Source organism: Micropterus dolomieu, linkage group LG07 (genome assembly GCF_021292245.1).
Source record: "Micropterus dolomieu isolate WLL.071019.BEF.003 ecotype Adirondacks linkage group LG07, ASM2129224v1, whole genome shotgun sequence".
Classification (NCBI taxonomy): Eukaryota; Metazoa; Chordata; class Actinopteri; order Centrarchiformes; family Centrarchidae; genus Micropterus; species Micropterus dolomieu.
The window spans coordinates 24,824,206-24,845,396 of NC_060156.1; the positions used below are offsets into that span (position 1 = coordinate 24,824,206).

A 21,191-nucleotide genomic window follows, 5' to 3' on the forward strand; every position below is an offset into this window, starting at 1 on the left:
GAAGAAGCTGCTTTTGCGCTTGCAGCAGTCGATGCACCCTCTTGCAGCAATAGAGGATCTTCGGCCATGAGGGGTCACTCGGACCTTTCAGCTAGTTGCTGCAATCTAAAGTCTAACGACCAACGTTAGCACCTCGCCAGACGAACGGAACAACATGTTTGGCGACATAACACGGGACGACGTAGGTATGTATGTGTCTGCATAAGCTAATAGCAAGGCTGTGTTTTACTGTTGACACCGGGAAATCTTCCAAAAACCCTGTGTGACAGATGTTGTCTTGGTTGTTGTTGCTAAGCTAACGTTAACGCTGCATGTCTGGACGATGCAATGGTAAACACAGACGGATATAAGAAGTTAAATTAACGTAAGTAAATTAGTAACTATTTAGCTGTCAGCCTGGTTTGAGTTAACGTTTTTAATCTTGACATGTAACGTTAGCTACAACAGATGTGTTGTTGAGTAACGTTAGCTAAGTTAACGTTAAGCTGCGTGTCCTGGAAGCAAACACGTGAAACGAACCTTTCACATTGATAAAAGTTTGGCAAAAGTTTCAGCACATGGTGGTACAATGCCTGCTGAAAAGAGAGTTTAAAAGACGCAATTAAAGACAAATAACAAACTACTGGGAACCTCTGTAAATTTAATGTATGGAGGTTAGCTTTCTTTGGTGATACAGACTAGCTAACTCGGCATACTCACTTAGCTAACGTTAGCTAGCTCAAACACAGGGACGTTATAACTTAGCTGTCCTAAGAAATGTCATGAAATTGGCATCAACAAAGGTCCTAAACTTAAGCATCACAACACCAGCCTTTTTAGTGTAGTATTACTTATAGTTATTGTGGAAAAGAGGCTTAAATAAAGATATAAAGATACACTGGTGTGTTTGCTGTTGTATTTAATTTATCTACATATCAATCATACAATAACATCGGGAGAGTTTTGTTAAAGGGTTAGTTACTTTCCACCACTTTATTGGTATAACCTATTGCAGTGTAAGGTATTGCATTCAACATTAGAAGGGAAAGCTGTTAAAGCGTTACCAGATAACTTTAGATGGTTACAAAAATCGGTTACTGTACATTCACTAAAAATATTTTGAGTGACTTTCTTTCCATACAAGAGGGAACACTTCATGCGGAGTTATGATTCGCTTAGACTTACTCTGCCTCTTTTCTTGTGTTCTTTCAGTGGGGAAAGCTGTGAAACAATTGAGGGAAATAAGAACTCTTCTAGGACACCGCTTTCTCCTCCAAGACTTGATACCTTCTTAAGCAGCCTAAAAGCTTACATTTCATCCCCAGAGTTGTTGAGGAGGAGAAACGGCTTCTGGCTGTGGTCTGCATCAACTAATGTCCTCAATGTCATTGACACAGCCTCTGTCTTGTTTTAAACTCTTGAGTGTGGTTGTTAGTTAGAGTGGGAACCACTTTACCTCAGGAAAAAAAAAAAAAACTATGTGCCTGCCTGTCTGAGCCTCTTGTGAAGGCTTATAACCATACCAAGAGCTGAGAGGGTCCTGCTAACTTGCAGCACAGGTGCTAGGCTCAACTGCTGTCACTGCTTCTGTGGCAGCAGATATGTTTACTGATTTATCAAGAACTTGTAGTCGATCTATAGTGACCAAGAGAAAATTAACAACTCCATTCGGCTGGAGCTGACATCTCAGAAGTCATTCCTACAGAAGAACCACTCACTGAGAAGGGAGCTACTAGTAGAACCAAGAGGTCTTTTAGGGAACAGATCCTTCCTCCAACTCAGGCTTTGGTATTGTCTCGACTGTTAATTCCTATCCTGCCTATCAATCTCCACCTAAGATCTCTGCCCCTCATCTCAGCCCTTCAGAAATAGCCACAGCTTCGTTGGACGGTGAGATGCCCACCAACCAGTCCTCCCCCTGGGGTGGGGAGACGCTACGGGCTTGCGCCAATGCAGGTAGCCCCACCACTACAGCCTCTGTCAGTACACATGCCAAGACTGTTGCGGCCACTAAAGTGCCTTTTAGTCAGACTTCCCTAGAGCTATCCAGGAGAAAGGATCAAGCCAAACCTCTCTCCTCAAATGTTGCCTCTTCTGCTTCCCGCTTGAGGCAGACATCAGTGGCTCCATGTGTGGTTTCTGACTGGGAGAATGGGGACGGGAATAAATCCAACACCCAGAGCCAATTCACCACTGTGCCAGATGTGTTTCCAAATCTACTTAATGGGATTCAAAACCCAAACCAGGGACTGGCAACAGGATTGATGAAGGCTAGTGGCAGCCTCACAGAGACCAGTGCCCCTTCCTCCTTCACCAAGAAGGAATGCCAGATTGAGTTTCATTACCAGGTGACGGGTGCCATGCAGCAATATATGTCGCTCCAAACCTCTCAGCCTGATGATGGTTTAGCAATGAGCGGGCGACAGGCTGCCACAGGGGATGCATCGTTGGGATTAGACCCTCTTATGTCAGATTGTCAGAAAGACCAGTTCATCAAAGGACGGCCCACTCTGCAGCAAACTAACACGTTGAAGGTGAGTATTGATGATTCTCAACGTGGAAGCCACATCTGCTCAGTTAAAGTGGAACAAAAAAATAAAGTAAAAAATAAGTCTTCTATTCGGAGTTGGGTTTTAAACTCTTAAAATGAATTGCTTGTCGTAGTACAGAGTGAAAAGTGAACATAAAGATATTAAGACAGACTGACTTGCATGAGTTCCTGCTGTCCATTTAGAACTACATCTGCATCTTGGCTACCAACTAATCAATCGCTGTATAGTGAAGAATAGCTTTTTTTCTTCTTGATTAATACAGTGGAAAATTATGGTTTCATAAAGGGCAAACCTGATAAATCACCTAGGCTGATGTATTGGTGTATAAGGCGGCATGTTAGCATTGGTAATGTGTTTTTAAACATAACTGATTATTATTTGGCTCCTGAAGCTCACATTTTAGTCAGTTAATTTTAATTAGGATTATTATTTGTTACACACATCCTTACTGGTGAACTTAGCTTTCCTCATAAAATAAATACCTTGTTATTTTTTTAGTTTTTTTTTTTTTAGGCCGTGCAATTACTGATTTTATGTTGATGTTCCAGCATATGTAAGCCCACTTACTGGCTCTTTATCCATATTTGACCTTTTGTTGTTTTGTCTTGTTAGCTTGAAGCTGCAGACTCTTCCTCCTTGCCGTCAGTGCCTCCTCTATGCCTTACTCTTTGTGAACATCAGGGGGCAGCATTGGGAAAGAATGCCTCCAGCCATGACAGCACAAAAGTAGAAATAAGAAGCACAACAAGAGAAACAACAACACCTGCAAGGAGAAGCCATTCAGCTAAACCAGCAACAAAAGGCAGTGAAACACAAAATAGTTGCTCTATAAAAACAGTTTTAAACAATCAGTTACTAGTAAGAGGTGGTCCTCCAGCAGTAGTGGCAACAACTAACAACAGCAAGCCCCAAACGATAGCATCACTAGACCTAAACAAGCAGGCCCCACAAAGTCGGTGTCCACCTGGAAGCACTTTGTCCACATGCAGAAGAATCAGTCCTCCAGCAGCCAGTCCCTTTCCAAATGGCCCCATGCCAACTATCCTCAGTGCCACTCAGGACAAGAAGCCCACACCGCTGGATGCCATCACAGGTAATCAGAATTATTGTTTCACTGTGACATTGAATGTAGCTGTCAAAGAAAACCCAGACCAACAGAATGGTTGTTGAATCTGCAGATTGGGAATCAAGAACCTCTTAACATGTTGAAGACAATTTGAACAGAATTATTCACGAGTATACGGAGTTCTGGTAATACTGAGTTTGAACCTCCTCCAGAAACTTTGTTAATGCTGATCTTTAGAGACAGAAAGCTATTAGTCTCCTACCTGCACATCTCACTATTGTTTTGTGAGGATGTTATTATGTTAATTGGAAATATTTTAGCATTAGCTAACACACTAGTGACCAACTTGCATGTTTTTTTTTTGTCTTTCAGTTACAGAAGAAAATATCTAATAGACAATATTGTAGCAAATCTACTCTGTTAATAAAGTTATGAATAATAATATTCGGAAATATTATATCATAAGCACTCGTTTTGGGGCACCACCTGAATTTCCGTTCGCCCAAGGCCTTCAGGACTCCTTAGGTATGGCTTAATAATTACACAATTCTTTACTAGTGATCAGTTAGTAATTGCTTAATTAAGTTTAAACAATTGGTCTCAAATCAAAAGGTGAATCCCCTGTCCAGTGACCTGGAGCTAAACACACACACACACACACACACACACACACACACACACACACAGTTCCTGTGATTAAGTGAAAATGTATTAAAACTACAGTGAATACACAGTGAGGTTAAATATGTCAGAGAAATAAAAACAATAATGATGCAATCAATGAGAGTAATAGAGGTCAATGTGAATTTACTTGGGCTACTGTGGGAAAGAATTTCATTCTAAGGGAGTAAAAGAACTAATGAATGCAATTTATTTGATCGTAACTAAGTTCGATTTGGCTAGGAGTTTCAGGATTAAAGGACTAAAGGACATCAACTTGGCCACAGAATGCAGAGTTTGGTTTTTGTCTTACTGCTGTCGTTTTGTCCCAACGTCTGGTTGGTAAAGGCTCACTGTCGGCTCGGCTCGTTCATTGTGTTCAGGGGCCTCCGTGGCTTGGCATGCCACATGGCCTCTCGAGTGGATTTTTGGGCCCATGAGGTTATCCCATAGTACTTTGGCTGGCTGGTGGTTGCGGAAAAACTCTCGCAGTGAACGCGCGGAAGTAAGTAAGTTGCTGTGAGATGAAAGAAAACTTCGGTTCTCGGAGATTCTGGACCGGACCTCTTGGGTGTTGGACGCTGCTAGGAGCGAGACGCCGGGATAGCAGGGGGAGCTCACACCGTTGTGTTTTAGAGTCTCCTGAGATTTCTGTGTCTTAACTTTAATAAGGTTAAAAGTCTATTTGTGTGTGTATTAATCAAATACCTTTCCACAATCAACTCTTAAATGTCACAGTTATAAAGTTCTTAGTTTTAAGCATTTATAGAAATGAAAATAAAACAAAACAAAAGCTAGCGTGTGAATTGTTCTTAATCAGAAAACTGTTGGCTTTACATGACACCATTTATAATATAGTAGGCGTAAGAACAGCTTGACTACATACTTCCAGTGAAATACTGATGGTTACATGTTTTACCTAAGGAGATAAGTATTTGAAAGCATTTAAACATGGTATCCGTTAAACAATGACACAGTTCGTAATAGATAGACTTTCTCCTTATACAAGAATAACTATAGTCTAACAATGGCATGTTATACTTTTGTCTTCTCGGGGACACTGGTTTCATGAGAGGACCTGGAAATCACTCTGACTACTTCAGAAATGGTTATTTAACTTTAAATTCAATTCTTGGCTCAGGAGCTGGGAAAATTGATTATTTAACACATGATAATATTTCTGTACCATATAATATCTAAAAGTATGTAAAAAGGGCTGAAACAAAGCATTAGATAAACATAGAACACAGGCAGGAATGTAAATGAGCCTCAGGAGAATGAAAAGCACTTTAAATTAACTTTCTTTGTGGTTCCTTCTTTTCAACAGAGTTTCTAACAAGAACAACATGGTAATAAAACTACTCAAAATTGAAGTGGAGAACTACTAAATAACTGTTAAAGATTATTTAGCTAAACAGCAACAGAAGAAGTTATAAGGAGACAGCATCCTTCGTTCACACCTAGTAATTTGAATCTGTTCTTTCTCTGGCTTTTGGCACATCGGCGTGAAAAGGAGGGGGCATGTTAAGAGTTTCATGAGGTCCTGACAGCCTGGTTAAGGGTGAGGTTAGTCTGGACAAGGTTAATATGTAACAGTCATGTATAGAGTCTGTTATCTTAACTTCACCAGAGGAAAGACACGTGATTCGTGTATTCAGTTCATAGGTATCTAGCATGAAAACAGAAATCGACCATTACATACATGCTGTACGCTGTATGACTGTTCTTTCCCTCATAGATGTGGCCTCCTGTCCTGCAGGAGCCTTGATGGGCTCCATGACCACTCAGATCTCCGCAATCCACCTCACCCGGCAGGGACAGCCTGCCTCCAAGTCATCTTCATCTCCATTCCCTTCCTCCCCCTCACTTATGGAGGAGTGTCAGGTTGGAGAGACTCAGCTTTCAGGGTGAGCAAAAGCGAATTGCTTCTCAATCAATAGATGTAGTTCTGTTTTGTTTTTTTTACTCCTCCTTCTAATTTCACCTTGTATTAATTGTTTCCAGCCAGGAGTGTGTTATGCAGGTGGATGGAGTTGAGGAGGAGCTGCCTGATGAGCTGGAAAATGCCTGCAGTGACGATGGTAAGATATTAAACTACACACGTCATCACACTCGAGCTGCTTTCAGTCATTTAGCACTATTGGTGATTGTTAACTGCTAATTTGAGTTGCCTTCTGTTGTCTTCAGATGATTCAGATTGTTCGTCCATCAATGGCACCTCATCCACAGCATCCTTTGGTCTTCTTTCTGGGTAAGACACACACGAACCACACACCCATACACTTTATTTATTTATGTTGACATTTAAGAACATAAACACTGACTGATGCAAACTCTGTGCTTTTGGAGCTCTTTTTCTGGACGCTCGCCCCCCTCATGTATGCCTAGAGAAGTATAATCACTGTCAGCACCTGTTTAAAGCGGTCTTTAAAGCCCCACTGGGTTTCATTATGGCCACATAAATAACCGGTGAATCAATAATTTAAAAAGATGATTTTCGTTAGGTAGGTAGTTTTTAACCATTTAACAGACAATTGCTTGTGGTGTTAAACCCATTTTATGAGTTTGAAAAGATGATTTTTTACCCGGAGAGAACCACAAGTTTTTATTTTTCATCAACGTCTTATGGAACAAAATGTCAGTGTCCTTTCCTCGGACCGCCATACATCTAAGCCTTGTTTCTAATTGGTCTCCGAAAATGCCATAAAACATATATCATCATATCACCATCCGAGCCTGTGGACTCTTTCTCTCTCTTTCATTCTCTCCCACTGCATTGTTTAAAGAGGCTGAAAGCAGCAGAGCGTGGTGGAAAGGTCTGCTGCATTGTGTATCATATTGTTCTCCACTGTGATGGCCTCAACAGTGGAACTCCCTACCAAAGACTCGGAGCTGATTCTCTGCTAAAACAGCCTGGATAGGGACCACTATTGTCGTCTTTTTCTTTTTTCCCCCCAACCAGCTGATTTGTTTGTGCTGATTTACATACATCCCAACATCCTCCCACCTTTTCCTGATGGCTATAGCTTTCCTGTATGTATGGTGTAGTGTTAAGTTAGCCTAGTCTAGCTGTAATGCCATCGTGTTCCTGTCGGTGGTGAAAGGACTTTTTTTTTTTTTTAAGAGAAACTATTTAGAAGAGGATATCATCCCCTGTTACTTCATCCATCTGTTTTTGCCATCCTTGCTTCTTTGCCTATATGACTGTCATGTGAGTGTTTTTTCCTTTAGTGTGTAAATTCTCATTATTTTGTGTTGATCTGATTTGGTGTTATGTTGAGGGGGAAAAAAGAGCTCAGGAATCTGCTATTGTTGGACTTAACTTGCAACTGGCTGTTTTAGGAAAAACTAGAGCAGCACTAGTGTTATTTTGTTAAATGTATATATAAATGTAATATATGATTCCAGACACGAAATACAGCAATTTATGTGTTCCTGTTAATGTTGAGCCATCATTGGATCTCCACTGGGAAAAGTCTCTGTGAATAGTGGTATTAAAATCTAAAATGTGGGAATATAAATTTTAGTAGATCAAAAAGTCACTTTCTAGAAGGTCTCCTTTGTGTTTCAGCTCAAAATGTACTTGTACTCTCGGTGTGATGTCTCTGACCCCAAATTCACACATGCATCATGTTACCAGTGCATAGTGCAAACGATCATCCATCCTGTCCACACTCGTATTGTGTTACAAACTAGAGTGGTGACCGGATGCCAGCTTCTGTTAGTTAGTGGTCGGTGAACGTAACTCGAGCTGCATTACTTTTAAATTTTGTTGTGAGACTGCAATTTGCTCGTTTAATATTAACAAGCAAATCAGAGGTGCGGCGCTGACAGGACCGTCTTCAGCAGCAAAACTTGGCAAAACAATCAATATAGATGGGAGGTTACGTGTTTACAACTTACAGAAAGTAAATACGTGTTATTTGAATGTCTCTCTATAGAGTTTGGGCTTAAACTAAACAGTTGTAAGATGTCGTTTCTTGATGCAAGTTTCTCAGTCAAATGCTTCATAAAATGTTGTACAAATGGATTGTCTTTAGTGGGATATAAACCAAATTTGTCATTATAAGAATATTTGCTGAGTTCTCTTGATCAATCACATACAACTTCTCCCTTTTTGATACAAACAATATAGTACTGTTATGGTGTTGGTGTAGATGTGATTAATCTGTTTGCCTTTACTCTTTCTTTCTTTCTCTCAGTGTTGAGGAGGCGATGTCGTTGGGGGCCGAAGATGATCGAGAGGAGAGGCCAGCTTTGGTTCCCAGTTTGTTCCCCTTCATCCCTCCAACACTCTACTTCAGCACCGCCAGTGAGAAAGGTCAGGACGAGCATATCTGCTGTATGAAACTGACAGTAGCTGTAACAGTAGGCAAAGTGAACTGAGGCTTGGAGAGTTAATCACTGACAGGATGTCATGTTAGAAGATTGCAAGCCCAAGCAGACAAAAACAGGGAAAGTCTTAACTATCCAAGGTGGGTTAAAATCAAGGGCAGCTGGACTTGTTTGACGATCCTCTAAGATGTTTTGCCTCTTGGATTCAAACAATTCCAGCTGCCCTTGATTTTTAACCCAAAAACTGTTTCCAAGAGTGTGACAGGAGAGTATGTGATGATTAACAGAATGAAATAAGTTATTCAGCTAAAACCACCAAAATAAAACAGTGACTAGCTGAGTTCAAACCGTCTTTGGCTATAAAAAAATAAAGTCTCAGATTTTGGTTACTACGCTAATCCACTGGTTAATGCTGGTTCATCTGAGAAAAGGTAGAAGGTTAAGGGTGTTGTGTTTATCATATATTATTTAATCCAGTTTTATGTGTTTTATTTACATATTGATTGTGGGTGCTGTGAACTGTTTCGATATATGCATCATGCCTGTAGTCTGTGTAGACATAATGTGTAGCAGTTTTAGAAACATATGGTCATAAATTACAAACAGCTTCTGTGTCGTGTGCTCTGCAGTGGAACTGCTGCCTGCAGAACAAAGACGACTGTTAAAATGGAAGATGAGCAACGTCACTCCAAATATTGTCAAACACACTGTCGGCAGGTCCCACTTCAAAGTCACCAAGAGTAAGTCATCACATTTGCAACACATAATTCAGAAATACTTAAATCATAGACAGGATGTCATCCCGTCTGCTAGATCTGCTAAACTAATCAGTGTGGATTAAATCTTTAAGGATCAACACCTATGCCAGGGGTTCTCAAACTTTGATCTGTGATACTCCACTTCAGAAGCTGAAAAAAGTTAATTACCCCACCTTAGCAAAAGCCTATTTCATTTTTATGTCATTAACAATATGGCCGATTTGAAATAAACAAAAACATTAATTCAGGTTAGCAAATAGCCTTGCTAGCATCGGAGCACTTATGTTACCACATGAATCATATTCATGCAACTGTGGTTCTGCTCAACAATAATAAATAACTGTTAATTGTCCTGGATGAGCCAAATCTGTTGTTCCAAATGTTCTGTTGTTCATATAGAAAGCCATGACTGGTTGGGCTGCTGGGGACACCACATGAAGTCTCTTGGTTTCAAGGCCCTTGGAGAGCATCAGAAGGTGAGAAACTGTAGATTCATGATTCATTTTCACCTTGTGCTCCCAGAAAGCTTTAATTTAAACTAACTTTTACGAAGGTGAAATCATCAAATAACCTTTTTTAGGTCTTCTGTCCAGAATTCCACTTATCTTGGATGTGTTTGTGTTTCTCTGGTCCTAGTTGAACCACTTCCCGGGAACATTTCAGATTGGCCGAAAGGACCGGCTGTGGAGGAACCTGTCCAAGATGCAGGTTCGCTTTGGCAAACAAGAGTTCAGCTTTTTCCCCCGCACCTTCATCCTTCCTCAGGACATCAAGCTGCTCCGCAAGGCCTGGGAGGACGCTGGTTCCAGGCAGAAATGGATCGTCAAACCTGTATGTTCTCCCAGTATATAATAATTTTTTCAGTTTACTTTTAACTGTATCAAAGCTGTGAAGGCAAGTCAGTCTCAAAACACAGGAAAAAAAACATTCAAATACTAATTGTTGCCTGTTTTTTGTAACTAATTGGAAAGTGTAATGCTCCCAAACTGTAAATGGCTAATTTGTGTTTGCCATTCGGAGGCAGCGACACCACATGACTGACCTGGCTAACCAGACGAAACACACTATTGTGCTACAGCTAACAGACAGCTGATTCACTTTCCTTGTGCTCTAGAATTTCTGTTGCGTTTGTACTATTTTGATAGTAATTGTTTGGGTCACATGGTGTACCTGACTGAGGAAGTCGCATACCAAACGTCCTGTACCTGTAACAGTTGAGGATGATGCACACAGTTACACCGCTAAAGAAAATGTGTTTTTTTTTCTATTATTAGGTAACTGGTTTTTTTGGGGGTTTTTTTATTCTCTTTCTATTCCCATCTCTAATAGCCTGCGTCAGCCAGAGGAATAGGTATCCAGGTCATTCACAAATGGAGCCAGATGCCCCGCAAGAGACCGCTACTGGTCCAGAAGTAAGTAGACTAAAATGATAATGGTTTGAAAGTTAGTAGCCCACAGCACCTTTTCCTGTTCCTGACACTACATTATTCATGAGGATAAAACATTCTGGTTGTGTTTTGCAGGTACCTTCACAAGCCCTACCTCATCAGCGGTAATAAGTTTGACCTGCGGATTTACGTTTATGTGACATCCTACGACCCGCTGAGAATTTACATCTTCTCTGATGGACTGGTTCGGTTCGCCAGCTGCAAGTCAGTTTATATCGCATCTACCACAGTGACTAGGCAACTAAGGCCCCATTTACACTACTCTGTTTTAGTTTACAAACGGGGAATTAAAACGAATACGATCTCCTTCCACACCGTCTACATTAAAACGACTGAAAACGCAATAGCCAGTGCCCGTTCAGGTACACTGGGCATGCGCGTGCCGGTGTAAACATGAAGCAGATGGTCTGTTACGTAGTTACAGAAGATTTGACCAAAGAATAAATAAATACAGATTAAGCATCAGACCAGGGTTCTTTTTATTTTTATTTATTTTTTATGTACCAATAACGAGCTGGGACTGTTACTGAATGTAATACGGGAGTGTGGCGACGGAAAACAGACTGGGAGTCGTCACAAAGGAAACGGCGCCATGCACAGTACAAGTGTAGGCAGAGAAGTGTAATTTGCACGGTACATAATATTTTAATAAAAATACCATGTCAAAAACTTGGTCAGTAGCATCGTGTTTCTGCTTTGCAAGACCAAATCAGAGAGCCGAGCGCGAGCGGCTGCATCATCGTTTCTAAAGTCCTCCGTTTTTGCCCGTCTTCACTAAAATGCCCTCCAGAGTTTTGAAATGCAAAACGGGGTCAGCAGCGTTTCCAAACTTCGTCGTCTTAGTCTGGATGGGAGGTGCAAACGTAGCAAATAGTCTCCATTTTAATTCGAAAACGCAGTAGTGTGGATGGGGCCTAATACTGTAGATTAATTAATGTAAAATGGAACATAAATGATCTCCATTGTGAAAGTCTGTCATTTAAATAGGAAAAAGAGCCAGTAAAGTGTGTGTTTATAAATACAAATATATATGATTTGTGACACTTTAAATAAGATGTCAGGCTTGCAAAAAGCTGATGACGGCGGTCATATTTGATTTAATTCCACATCTATGTTTCTCCTCTTTAGGTATTCGTCTTCCATGAAGACTCTGGGTAACAAGTTCATGCACCTGACCAACTACAGTGTCAACAAGAAGAACTCTGAATACCAAACAAACAGCGATGACAAGGCCTGCCAGGGACACAAATGGTAACAGAAAGACAAAATAAAGAAAGAGGTTTATGTTTGAATCAATGAAACAAAGACGGGGAAGTTGGTCATTTTAAGAGCTGAAAGCAGGGAATGAGGGAGGAAGATGAAGTATAAAAGAACCAGGGGTAAAGGAGTGGAAGGAAGGGGTGGGTGTGTGGGGGGGTGTGTGTGTGACAGGTGGAAGGGAGGATAAAGGGCACAGCCTGACTAAATACGGCCTGGCCAACACTTGGCACAAGAAGAGATTGAAATTTGGAGGACAGAAAGGATGAATTAGAATTATTGGATTCTGTCTTTTTGAGTCCTTACTCCAGAGTTTAAGTAAACCATCGACTAAAATTCTACATTCAAAGAAGGTTCCTCTCCTAGACATGTTTCTAAAGTGGAACTCGGATCTGCGACACCTCTTTGCTACTATTATTGTTATGGTGTCTGAGCGTATGTGTTCCCCTTCTCCAACAAAGTGTGAGTTTGAATGTGTGTGTTTTCAGGGCTTTGAAGGCCTTGTGGCAGTATCTTGGTTCTAAGGGAGTCAACACCACTCTGATCTGGGAGAAGATTAAAGACATTGTGATCAAAACCATCATTGCGTAAGTTCACCCATTCATTCAGTCACTGGCTGAAGATCTGCAGGGCAATTATATTTTTATTTATTTATTTTATATAAAACTTTAAGTGAAGTGTTTATTGATGTTGCTTTTGCATCATGTCCTAAAGCACTAGATTCACTTTTTTAACAGAATGTCAATTGTTACTAATATAACCTGGTTCTTTTCACTTTTGTACTTTCAAATTTTGTACTTTTAAATATTGCATGGCATAGATGACTGGCAACCTGTTTTCAAAGTGTAGATAGATAGATATAAAGTACCTTACAAATGCATTACATGCTGCAAAAATAATACGTTAAAATAGTTTTTAGACAGTGCCATTAATTATCTTGTATCACTGCAGATACAGTGACAGATTTTGCATTTCAGACTTTCATTCGGAAATAAAATATAAAATATTATCTCATCTCATTCTTGTGAACCCAATATAGTGTATCATCTTATCTCAAGAGCCAAGTGTACCGTTACACTCCTACTCTTTGGTGATCGAGTGAACCCTTCTCATTGACCAATTAGTTTATTATCTCCAGACTAGAGCCGGACTGATATGGGTTTTTGGGGGCCGATGCTGATGCTTAAGTGAAAAAGAGCCGATTTATGAGCCGATATTTTGATTTTAAGAATGATTTGGATAGTAGACCCCTTTACTGTATAAACTACACTTAGAACAGGCCGATATTGAAAGCTGGTATGTGTGGGGGCTATAAAACCTTTTCCTAAATGATTTCATTGATAAAATCAATTACACTCTCAAAAAGTGAAAATTGTAAACAATTGCGCATCAATAAATATTTGCTACTGGAAGGTGCAAATTTTCTAGGATACAGTGAGCTGCTGTTGAATGCATCTAAAGTGCAATTTATACTTGTGCATCAAATCGACAGCGTAGTCTCTGCGTAGCCCCCTACCCTACGCCGTGCACTTCCTCAAAAATGTAACGACACGTGGAGGCGACGCGGACCGTAAACGCTGGGATTGGTCGGCTGGGTGGCTTCCCAATAAAATGCTGCAGTCCTTGCGGTCACTTGAGGGAAAAAATTGAGTCATTTACATTTTGCATGCTGTAATGAATCTCAGGTTCCTTTTGAGTCAATGTGTTTTTGACAATTCCTTAACAAACAAATCTGAGTAATATTATTTTATTCTGGGTGTAGAAGAAAAGGTAGTGTCAGGAAAGTCTGTGAAATGCCGGAGTGATGAAAGAGAAAAAGTCAGTTTGAAATAATGATATAATAATGGTTATGAAATAAGCTATCTCCTTCCTGTTATCAGGTCAGAACCGTACGTCAACAGTCTGCTGAAGATGCACCTTCGGACACCTTACAGCTGCCACGAGCTGTTTGGATTTGACATTATGCTGGATGAGAAACTCAAACCCTGGATCCTGGAGGTCAACATATCACCAAGGTAACATTCACACGGAGAGACACGTACTTAAAACACACATACAAGTTTTCAAACTAGATTTTGTAACTGTTGTGTTTCTGGCCCAGCCTCCATTCCAACACAGCGCTGGATGTTTCCATTAAAGGTCAGATGATCAGAGACCTCCTGAACCTGGCCGGCTTTCGTATACCTCAGAGAGAAGATGTGGTCGCCCCCTGCAGTAGCTCCTCCAGCTCTACCAGCAGGTAGGGAGGTGATACTACACCGTACAGGCTATTGTTAGAATCACACCATCTACACGAGGGGGTCCTGTGACTGAGATGAAACTCAGAGAAGACTTTAAAGTTGAATCAACACCTCTGACTGTGTGTGTGTGTGTGTGTGTGTGTGTGTGTAGCCTGTGTGGCGGGAACAGGGAGAGAACCAAACCAGATCTGTCTGCTGATGAGAGGGTGAAACGGGCCTTTTACCTCACACAGCGATATGCAGACCAGGTCAGTGAATACAAACACAAATAAAACATTTGGACCAAGTAAGTAGTAGTTTTTCAACTAAATGTAAATCCAATCCAAGGTGGGTTAAATCAACAGCCAACAATTACAACTTTGTCTCCTTCCTTCTGCCTCTCAGGACCTCCTCTCTTCAGTGTTGGATGTCTTAACTCCAGAGGACGTTCACGTGCTAGCAGAGAGTGAAGACGAGCTGAATCGTCTCGGAGAGTTTGAGCGAGTTTTCCCATCCCCGTCATCATCTCGCTACCTCCGCTTTCTCGAGTGTCCAAGATACCTCAACATCCTGCTGGACCAGTGGGAGCAGAGGTACTGGAACAACAGGGCAAAAGGTATGTGAGCAATTTCACAATAAAGCTCTCAGTGGTGTTGATTTATTAAGGATTTGCTCTGCTTTGTTAGACCTTAATGAGACGGATTGTTTATCTATATTTACTTTGGTGCTGCGCTGAAGTTAAAATAGCAGAATTGATGCACGTTGAGAATTGTTTGTGTGGGTTAATGTAATATTTAATTAGAGGTCTTCCGATCAGGATTTTTTAGGCTGATTTGCTGAAAGCAGTATCTGCCGATCACTGGGTCTATTTGGAGCCTTTTATTTATCATGTAGCATTATACAGTATACTGTATATTTATTTAATTGGTCCTAAAAACAGTGTATTAAGTGTTAAAGTTAACAGATTATAAAGTATCATGAAATGACAACTGTTTATTTTATTGCCTGGTTACTGTGAACATCTTATAGCTTAACAAATATAGCTTTCCTGTGGAATAACTACAAAAACAGAACAAACAGCATCTTTATAAATTTACCACAACCATAAAAACTGCAACAAAAAAGGCTGTAGCCAAAATATTTAGGAGATAAAGGAGCACAGGCATCATGAGTCGATGATAAACGCTGAAGTAGCTGTTTTTTGTTCTGGAAAGCTCAGGCAGGTTCTGTGGGTTTTAGGGGGGAGAGAGAGGAGCAGAGAGATGGAGAAGGGCTACAGAGAGGAGTCAAAACTGCCTTCAGTGAGATTTGAAAATAAGGAAAAATTTAAAACATTAGGCTACAATGTAAATTCCATATTATACAGTCAATTGTTAATATTACATAGGCTACTATATTCATTATAATTTCATATGGTTTGCCATCAGTAGGCTACAGGCCTTATATCATTTCAGTGGATTGTTTTCATTTTTAAGCCTTGTGCAGGAAGCACAGTCTACATATCTTACATGCTGCCACCGACTTTACCAGAGGAGAGAGTAGCAAACAAGGTTTTTATTTGATTTCAGGTTTGTTGAAGGTTATAAATACGGGAGATTTACGGGGAAGCATTTAACGGGTGGATACCGGGTGAGAACGGGAGGGTTGACATGAGAGGAGTAGAGAGAGGAGTGGGGTAATGTGAGGCTACATCCACACTGCTACGTTTTTAAAACAGTTTCATAACGAAAACGATCTTCTCCGTCCACAGCAGCGTTTCAGCTGCGTATCAGAGTTGATCTCTGTCTATATTAGAAGGACTGAAAACACACATCTAGTGGCCGTTCAGGTAGCTACACTGGGCATGCGCGTGCCAGTGTAAACATGAAGCAGACGGTCTACTCCGCAGTAGCAGACGATTGAGCCAAAGAAGAAAGTAATACAGACCAAGAACCACACCGGGCTTTTTTCTTTTTTTTTGCATTGACCGACAACGAAGTGGAACTGTTACTGAAAGTAACACGAGAGTACGAGGCGGCGGGAAACAGACTGGGAGTTGTCGCAAAGTAAATACAGCGACATGCACAGTAGGCTAACTGTTAAGTATTATTTACACAGTACTTATTTTAATAAAAATAACTAAAACTCTGTAAATAGCATCATGTTTTTGCCTTGCATGACTGATAAGACCAACTCACAAAGCCAAATGTGAGTGTGTGTCGTCCTTTTATAAAGTCCTCTTTTTTGTCCACTGGGTCCGCAGCGTTTTCAAACTAACATCTTCTGATTCACCGTTTTAATCTGGACGGGAGGCGGAAACGTAGCAAAAGGTCTCCGTTTTTGTAACGAAAACGGAGAGAGAGAGATGCAGTCAGCTGACTGAGTGGCACCGCTCTTTGCATCAGGAAACTCACACTGAAGGATCAGTCTCTCTCTGCCTGATGCGCTTTGTCTGTTTATACTCCGGTTGCGGGTGGCGTATGAGTGAGATGAGCACAACCTGCTTGTTTCTTCCACTTGTCTTAATTCTTCTCAACTCTAATTGTAAATGATTATGTGGGCGTGTTAATCCGTTCTTGTCTGAGAAGGAATTTAGTGCTAGCTAGCTTTGAAAACCGCTCACACAGCGTAGTGAAACATTTTAGCTGCCATTGAAAATTTTCTGGCGAGTATTGCATCATCTGATCAGCTTTTCTTATAGGCCTTTTTAGGGACCACCGATCAAACTAGTTAAAGCCATTATCGGCCGATTATGATCGGTGACCGATCGATCGGAGCACCCTTATATTTAATGTAAGGCTTTTGTAGATGCAATATATGGGGAAAATATGTGCAAATTCATACAAATGACCACTATAAGTGATTTGTCATTGCTGATCGATCTCTGTATCCAAGGCAGCACACAGGGCAGATTAAACACTGAAACTGCTGAGAGAGTTAATCCAGATTTGATGGATTCTGTCTTATGTGCAGGTATCAGTCTGCTGAGGACTCTCTGTCAGAAAGGAGTTCATCTGGGGACTGATGACCCTGCTCACATGGTGAGGAACTGTCGAAAGACTAAATTAATTTGTCTGAATAAATGATGGTGATATTTTTTTGTAATCAGAAAATCCGTTTTTTTCTCTGTTGTTGTTGTTGTGTCTTTGTTGTGTGACTTCTTAGTGGTCCAAGTGTAGCTACATCTCAAGGTTTGAACCCCACAGACAAGACCTTATCAGCCCATCCAGATCCAGGTACATGCATGCTCTTACACACACAGCATTAAAATAAATGTCAGGAATACACCAATACTACTTTCTTAACCCTAACAGATGCAAAGAGCAAAATATTAAAAAGATATTACTGGTGATGATCCATTTAATAATATTATATGAATATGGGTGTGCTTCATGAATTCTTCTTGGATCATCCTAGTGTGTGTAAAATCAGATTAATAAAATAAAGAAACTATTGTGTTCAACTCAAACAAAAATCATAAAACATGATTAAATGATTTACTTTCAGCTGTCTTAAGTAAACAAAACCTCACTTTGGTGTGTATTTAATTAGCCTATAAAAAGCATTAAAAAAACATCTTCATGTTTATTGAAATAACTGTGACGGTTATACCGGTATTTTACAATTTGCCACATGCTGAAATAAATTGAAGTATTTTAGAGTGGGTTAGGGTTAGGATTTATTACACACTACATGTTAAATTAACCAGATTATCTCCATGCTGCCCTCTCCTGTCTTGTTCTCCAGGGTAGTGGTCAGCCTTCGGCACCATTCCCATCACGATAACCATGACGACGCTTCAGACAGGGAGGATGCTTCGGTCTCCAGCCTGCCCGTTTCGCCAAGTCCTGGATCAAGTGTCGCCAGCAGTGCCTGTGCAAGCCCTCAGCCCAGCCCGGCCCAGAGCCTGCCGCTTCAACAGTTTGCTCCACTCTGAGACTTGGTTTGCTAACACTGTGTTCAGACACAAAGCTCATGGTCTAGGACTTAGCCCTTACCTCCTTTAACATCCTTCTATTGACCTCTCATGTCTAGTAGTTCTGAAATCCTGGATGAGAAATGTATTTAGAACCACTGTATAAGTTTGAAGCTCTTAACACTGTACAGGGGAGAGGATTTTGGTCTTTAACAGAATTGTAGTTGGCAGTCAGTTCATGGCGACTCATCCTTTCTAGTCTTGAGGTAACCTCCAGTGTTTTTATGTTTTCGCCAATTTACTACAAATCAATAATATGCCTATTGTCCAACTTGAGGTCAAATTGTATTCTGAGCTTCTGAGCAGCCAGTGATTTCCACTGATTTCTTTTGAAAATTGTCCTGCAGAGACATGCTGGAGATGCATAATCCATCACAGTGAGCTTTATGTCTATTCAGTCTTTAAAAAATGTGTGTTGTCATATGGCACTGCATGACATTCAGCTCAATAAGATTATAAGTACGTTGACTGAATAGAGAACTGTACACAGAAGCTCTAGCAAAACAAAATGCGGTGGTCCAGCCAAAAAGCTGTTCTTTGCTTAATGCAGAGTCATCTGCCAAGGCGATGCATTAGCCAATCAAGCACAGGCTAGCTACACGCCTGGTAGATACTGTGTTGTTCTGCGTTTTACCCCGTGATTGTTCTGACTGAGGATTAAATAATGTTCTGCGAGTTTTCTCGTAGTATTATACTTGACAGTGCAGTGTTTGGCTTTGGATAAGTATTTAAACTAATGCGTGTATTACTAAAACAAGACGGTACTTCATCTTCTCACTGGCACCTGAAGTCAACACAGCCCCTGTGGGGGTGAATGCCCGCTAAGAACAAGATGTTCAGGTCCCATCTTGCTACACATGTTGGTCCTCACTGGCCTTTTGTACCAAACTTAAACTGTGAATGAGACATACTGCACTTCCTCACAACCATTAAAGTATTGTTTTCATAGGGTGTTGTGAATTTTACGCACTCAGAATAGCGAAAATAAAACTGCAAAGCCAATACTACCTTACAGAGCACAGTGGCCCAGAGTTGTGACGATAAATAACGACACAATACCGTGATCTCTCTGTCTTTATTCTAAGACGGTTGTTGGTATGGTGTTAAGAGGATTGTTGAACAACTGATCCCACAAGTGTAAGATTCCTAGTCTTATAGCCCCTTTGTTTGAGTGTACATGTGGAAAATAGGTGAAGAAAAAAGGGCTCTTGGTAGACAAAGGAAGGGAGGGAATGGGGAGTAGCGGCAGAAAAAGACTATTATGATCTGACCACACTTTGTGTGGTGTGTTGAGATCGCTGCAACTTATTTAAAATGTCTATAAAGTGTTAGTACTTGATTTTGATTTTCACTGGTTGATGGTGTTGCTGGTGTGTTTCACAAAACCTCATTTTGATTAATGATTTGCAGGATGTTCGCGATGCTTGAAGATTACTCAGTCTGACAGGCGGGTTGGTAGACAAAAAAAGGTTTATTACTACAAACTACTACCTTTTTTATAATTTCCACTGTCATATTGATGTCACTTCATAACAGCAGGCTAATTTGACTTTTAAAAAGGGCTTTCATTTCTGTGTGACGATTTCTTGCACACAAATTATAATATATATTTATTGAAAGTTGCCAAATCCAAGTCCAGCACCGGAATGTAACCTTGCAGAACCAAGTGTGTGTTAACAGAAACGTTTTAAACACGTTTCCTTTTAAAGTTTTAAAAGTACCTCAAACTACTTAACACTGAGTTGAGCGGTTATAAACTGAGTGCCGGTTTGGTATTTTCTTTTGAGGGCAACCACTTTAAGATTTCTTATGTTTCCTCAGGGGAAAGTATCTTAGGAAGTATCTTAATTCAAAAATGTATATCTAATGTGAGGACACTTTCAGAAAAGTAACATAAAACTACTTGAAGAGCTGGTTATAGATGAGAAAAGTGTACCTGTCTTACCTACACTGATATTTGAAATCCTCCAAAGTCATTATGACGTCCTGTTTTATATTCTGGAGGACATTATTTGAAAAGTTATTCCTGCTCCCAGAAGTTACAAGAAAAAGTGTGGAAGCTAACTTTGTTTTACAGATGAATTTAATTATGCAATTTACTAACGGATGCCAAACTGCTGTGCAGTGTCAGTATGTAGCGGACATTTATATCTCAATGCAAGCTTTTATTATCACTTAATTATTAGACGTGAAATAGAACAACAAGTAAGAATATAAATGTAGTAAAATGCTAATTTTGACAAAGGTCATTGCATTTAAACAAAATAGGAAGCGATATGGAGCACAGTGTGGCATTTGAAGGCTTTTCCCTGGTTTACGGAGCTCTGTCTGATCTAGACTGATCAGATTAACTAAATGCTCTTCATGGAGCTTCTCAAAGCACACACTAAGGGCTCATTCACTCACTCACTCACTCACTCACACACACACACACACACACACACACACACACACACACACACACACACATACAGAAGTACTTTTTCTGTATTTCATGTATTCAATTCTGTATTCAATATTTTTAAGATTTGATTAATTATTTAGTCTATAACATTTTAGTATATAATGTGGAAATAAAGGCCATCAGTCTTCCAGAGCTGAAGGAGTTGTCTTCAGAGGGCCTGTTTTGTCCCAATAACAGTCAAGTTCAATTATAGAAATCCATAATGAAAAGAAAACTGATTCAGAACATCTTCAGATATGAGAAGCTGGTACCAGTGAATGTTTAGTATAAATCACTTCAGCAGTTAGCTGTCTGTAAAACCTTTTTGTTGATTTTAATAAACAGGAAATTAATCATATTAATTAATCAAATAATAATTAAGCTCTCGAACGTGAATCACCTGTCATGCCATGACTGGCAAGAGATTTGGAAAAACTTCTGCATTCACGCTTACTTTTTAATTTGCGTCAGTTGTTTCTCCTCCCGTCTCCGCCTCGTCACAAACCTACAGTATCATCT

At 40.3% G+C, this 21,191-nt stretch overlaps 1 protein-coding gene across 2 annotated transcripts; it reads left to right on the top strand.

The window, feature by feature from the left end:
- Window positions 1-19,175, top strand: ttll4 (tubulin tyrosine ligase-like family, member 4). Of its 2 annotated transcripts, none has more exons than XM_046053861.1 (21): window positions 1-185; window positions 1,192-2,513; window positions 3,144-3,624; window positions 5,996-6,164; window positions 6,262-6,338; window positions 6,445-6,508; window positions 8,460-8,578; window positions 9,222-9,332; window positions 9,750-9,826; window positions 9,987-10,181; window positions 10,680-10,762; window positions 10,874-11,002; window positions 11,927-12,049; window positions 12,544-12,642; window positions 13,936-14,070; window positions 14,157-14,294; window positions 14,447-14,543; window positions 14,680-14,890; window positions 17,227-17,294; window positions 17,419-17,489; window positions 18,001-19,175. In XM_046053861.1, the coding sequence occupies exons 2-21, from the start codon at window positions 1,875-1,877 to the stop codon at window positions 18,188-18,190; spliced, it is 3,276 nt and encodes a 1,091-aa protein (XP_045909817.1). In that variant the 5' UTR covers window positions 1-185; window positions 1,192-1,874; the 3' UTR covers window positions 18,191-19,175. The 2 variants fall into 2 exon arrangements, with proteins under 2 accessions (XP_045909817.1, XP_045909820.1); XM_046053864.1 differs by having other exon boundaries at window positions 1-181.
- The last annotated feature ends 2,016 nt before the right edge of the window (window positions 19,176-21,191 follow it).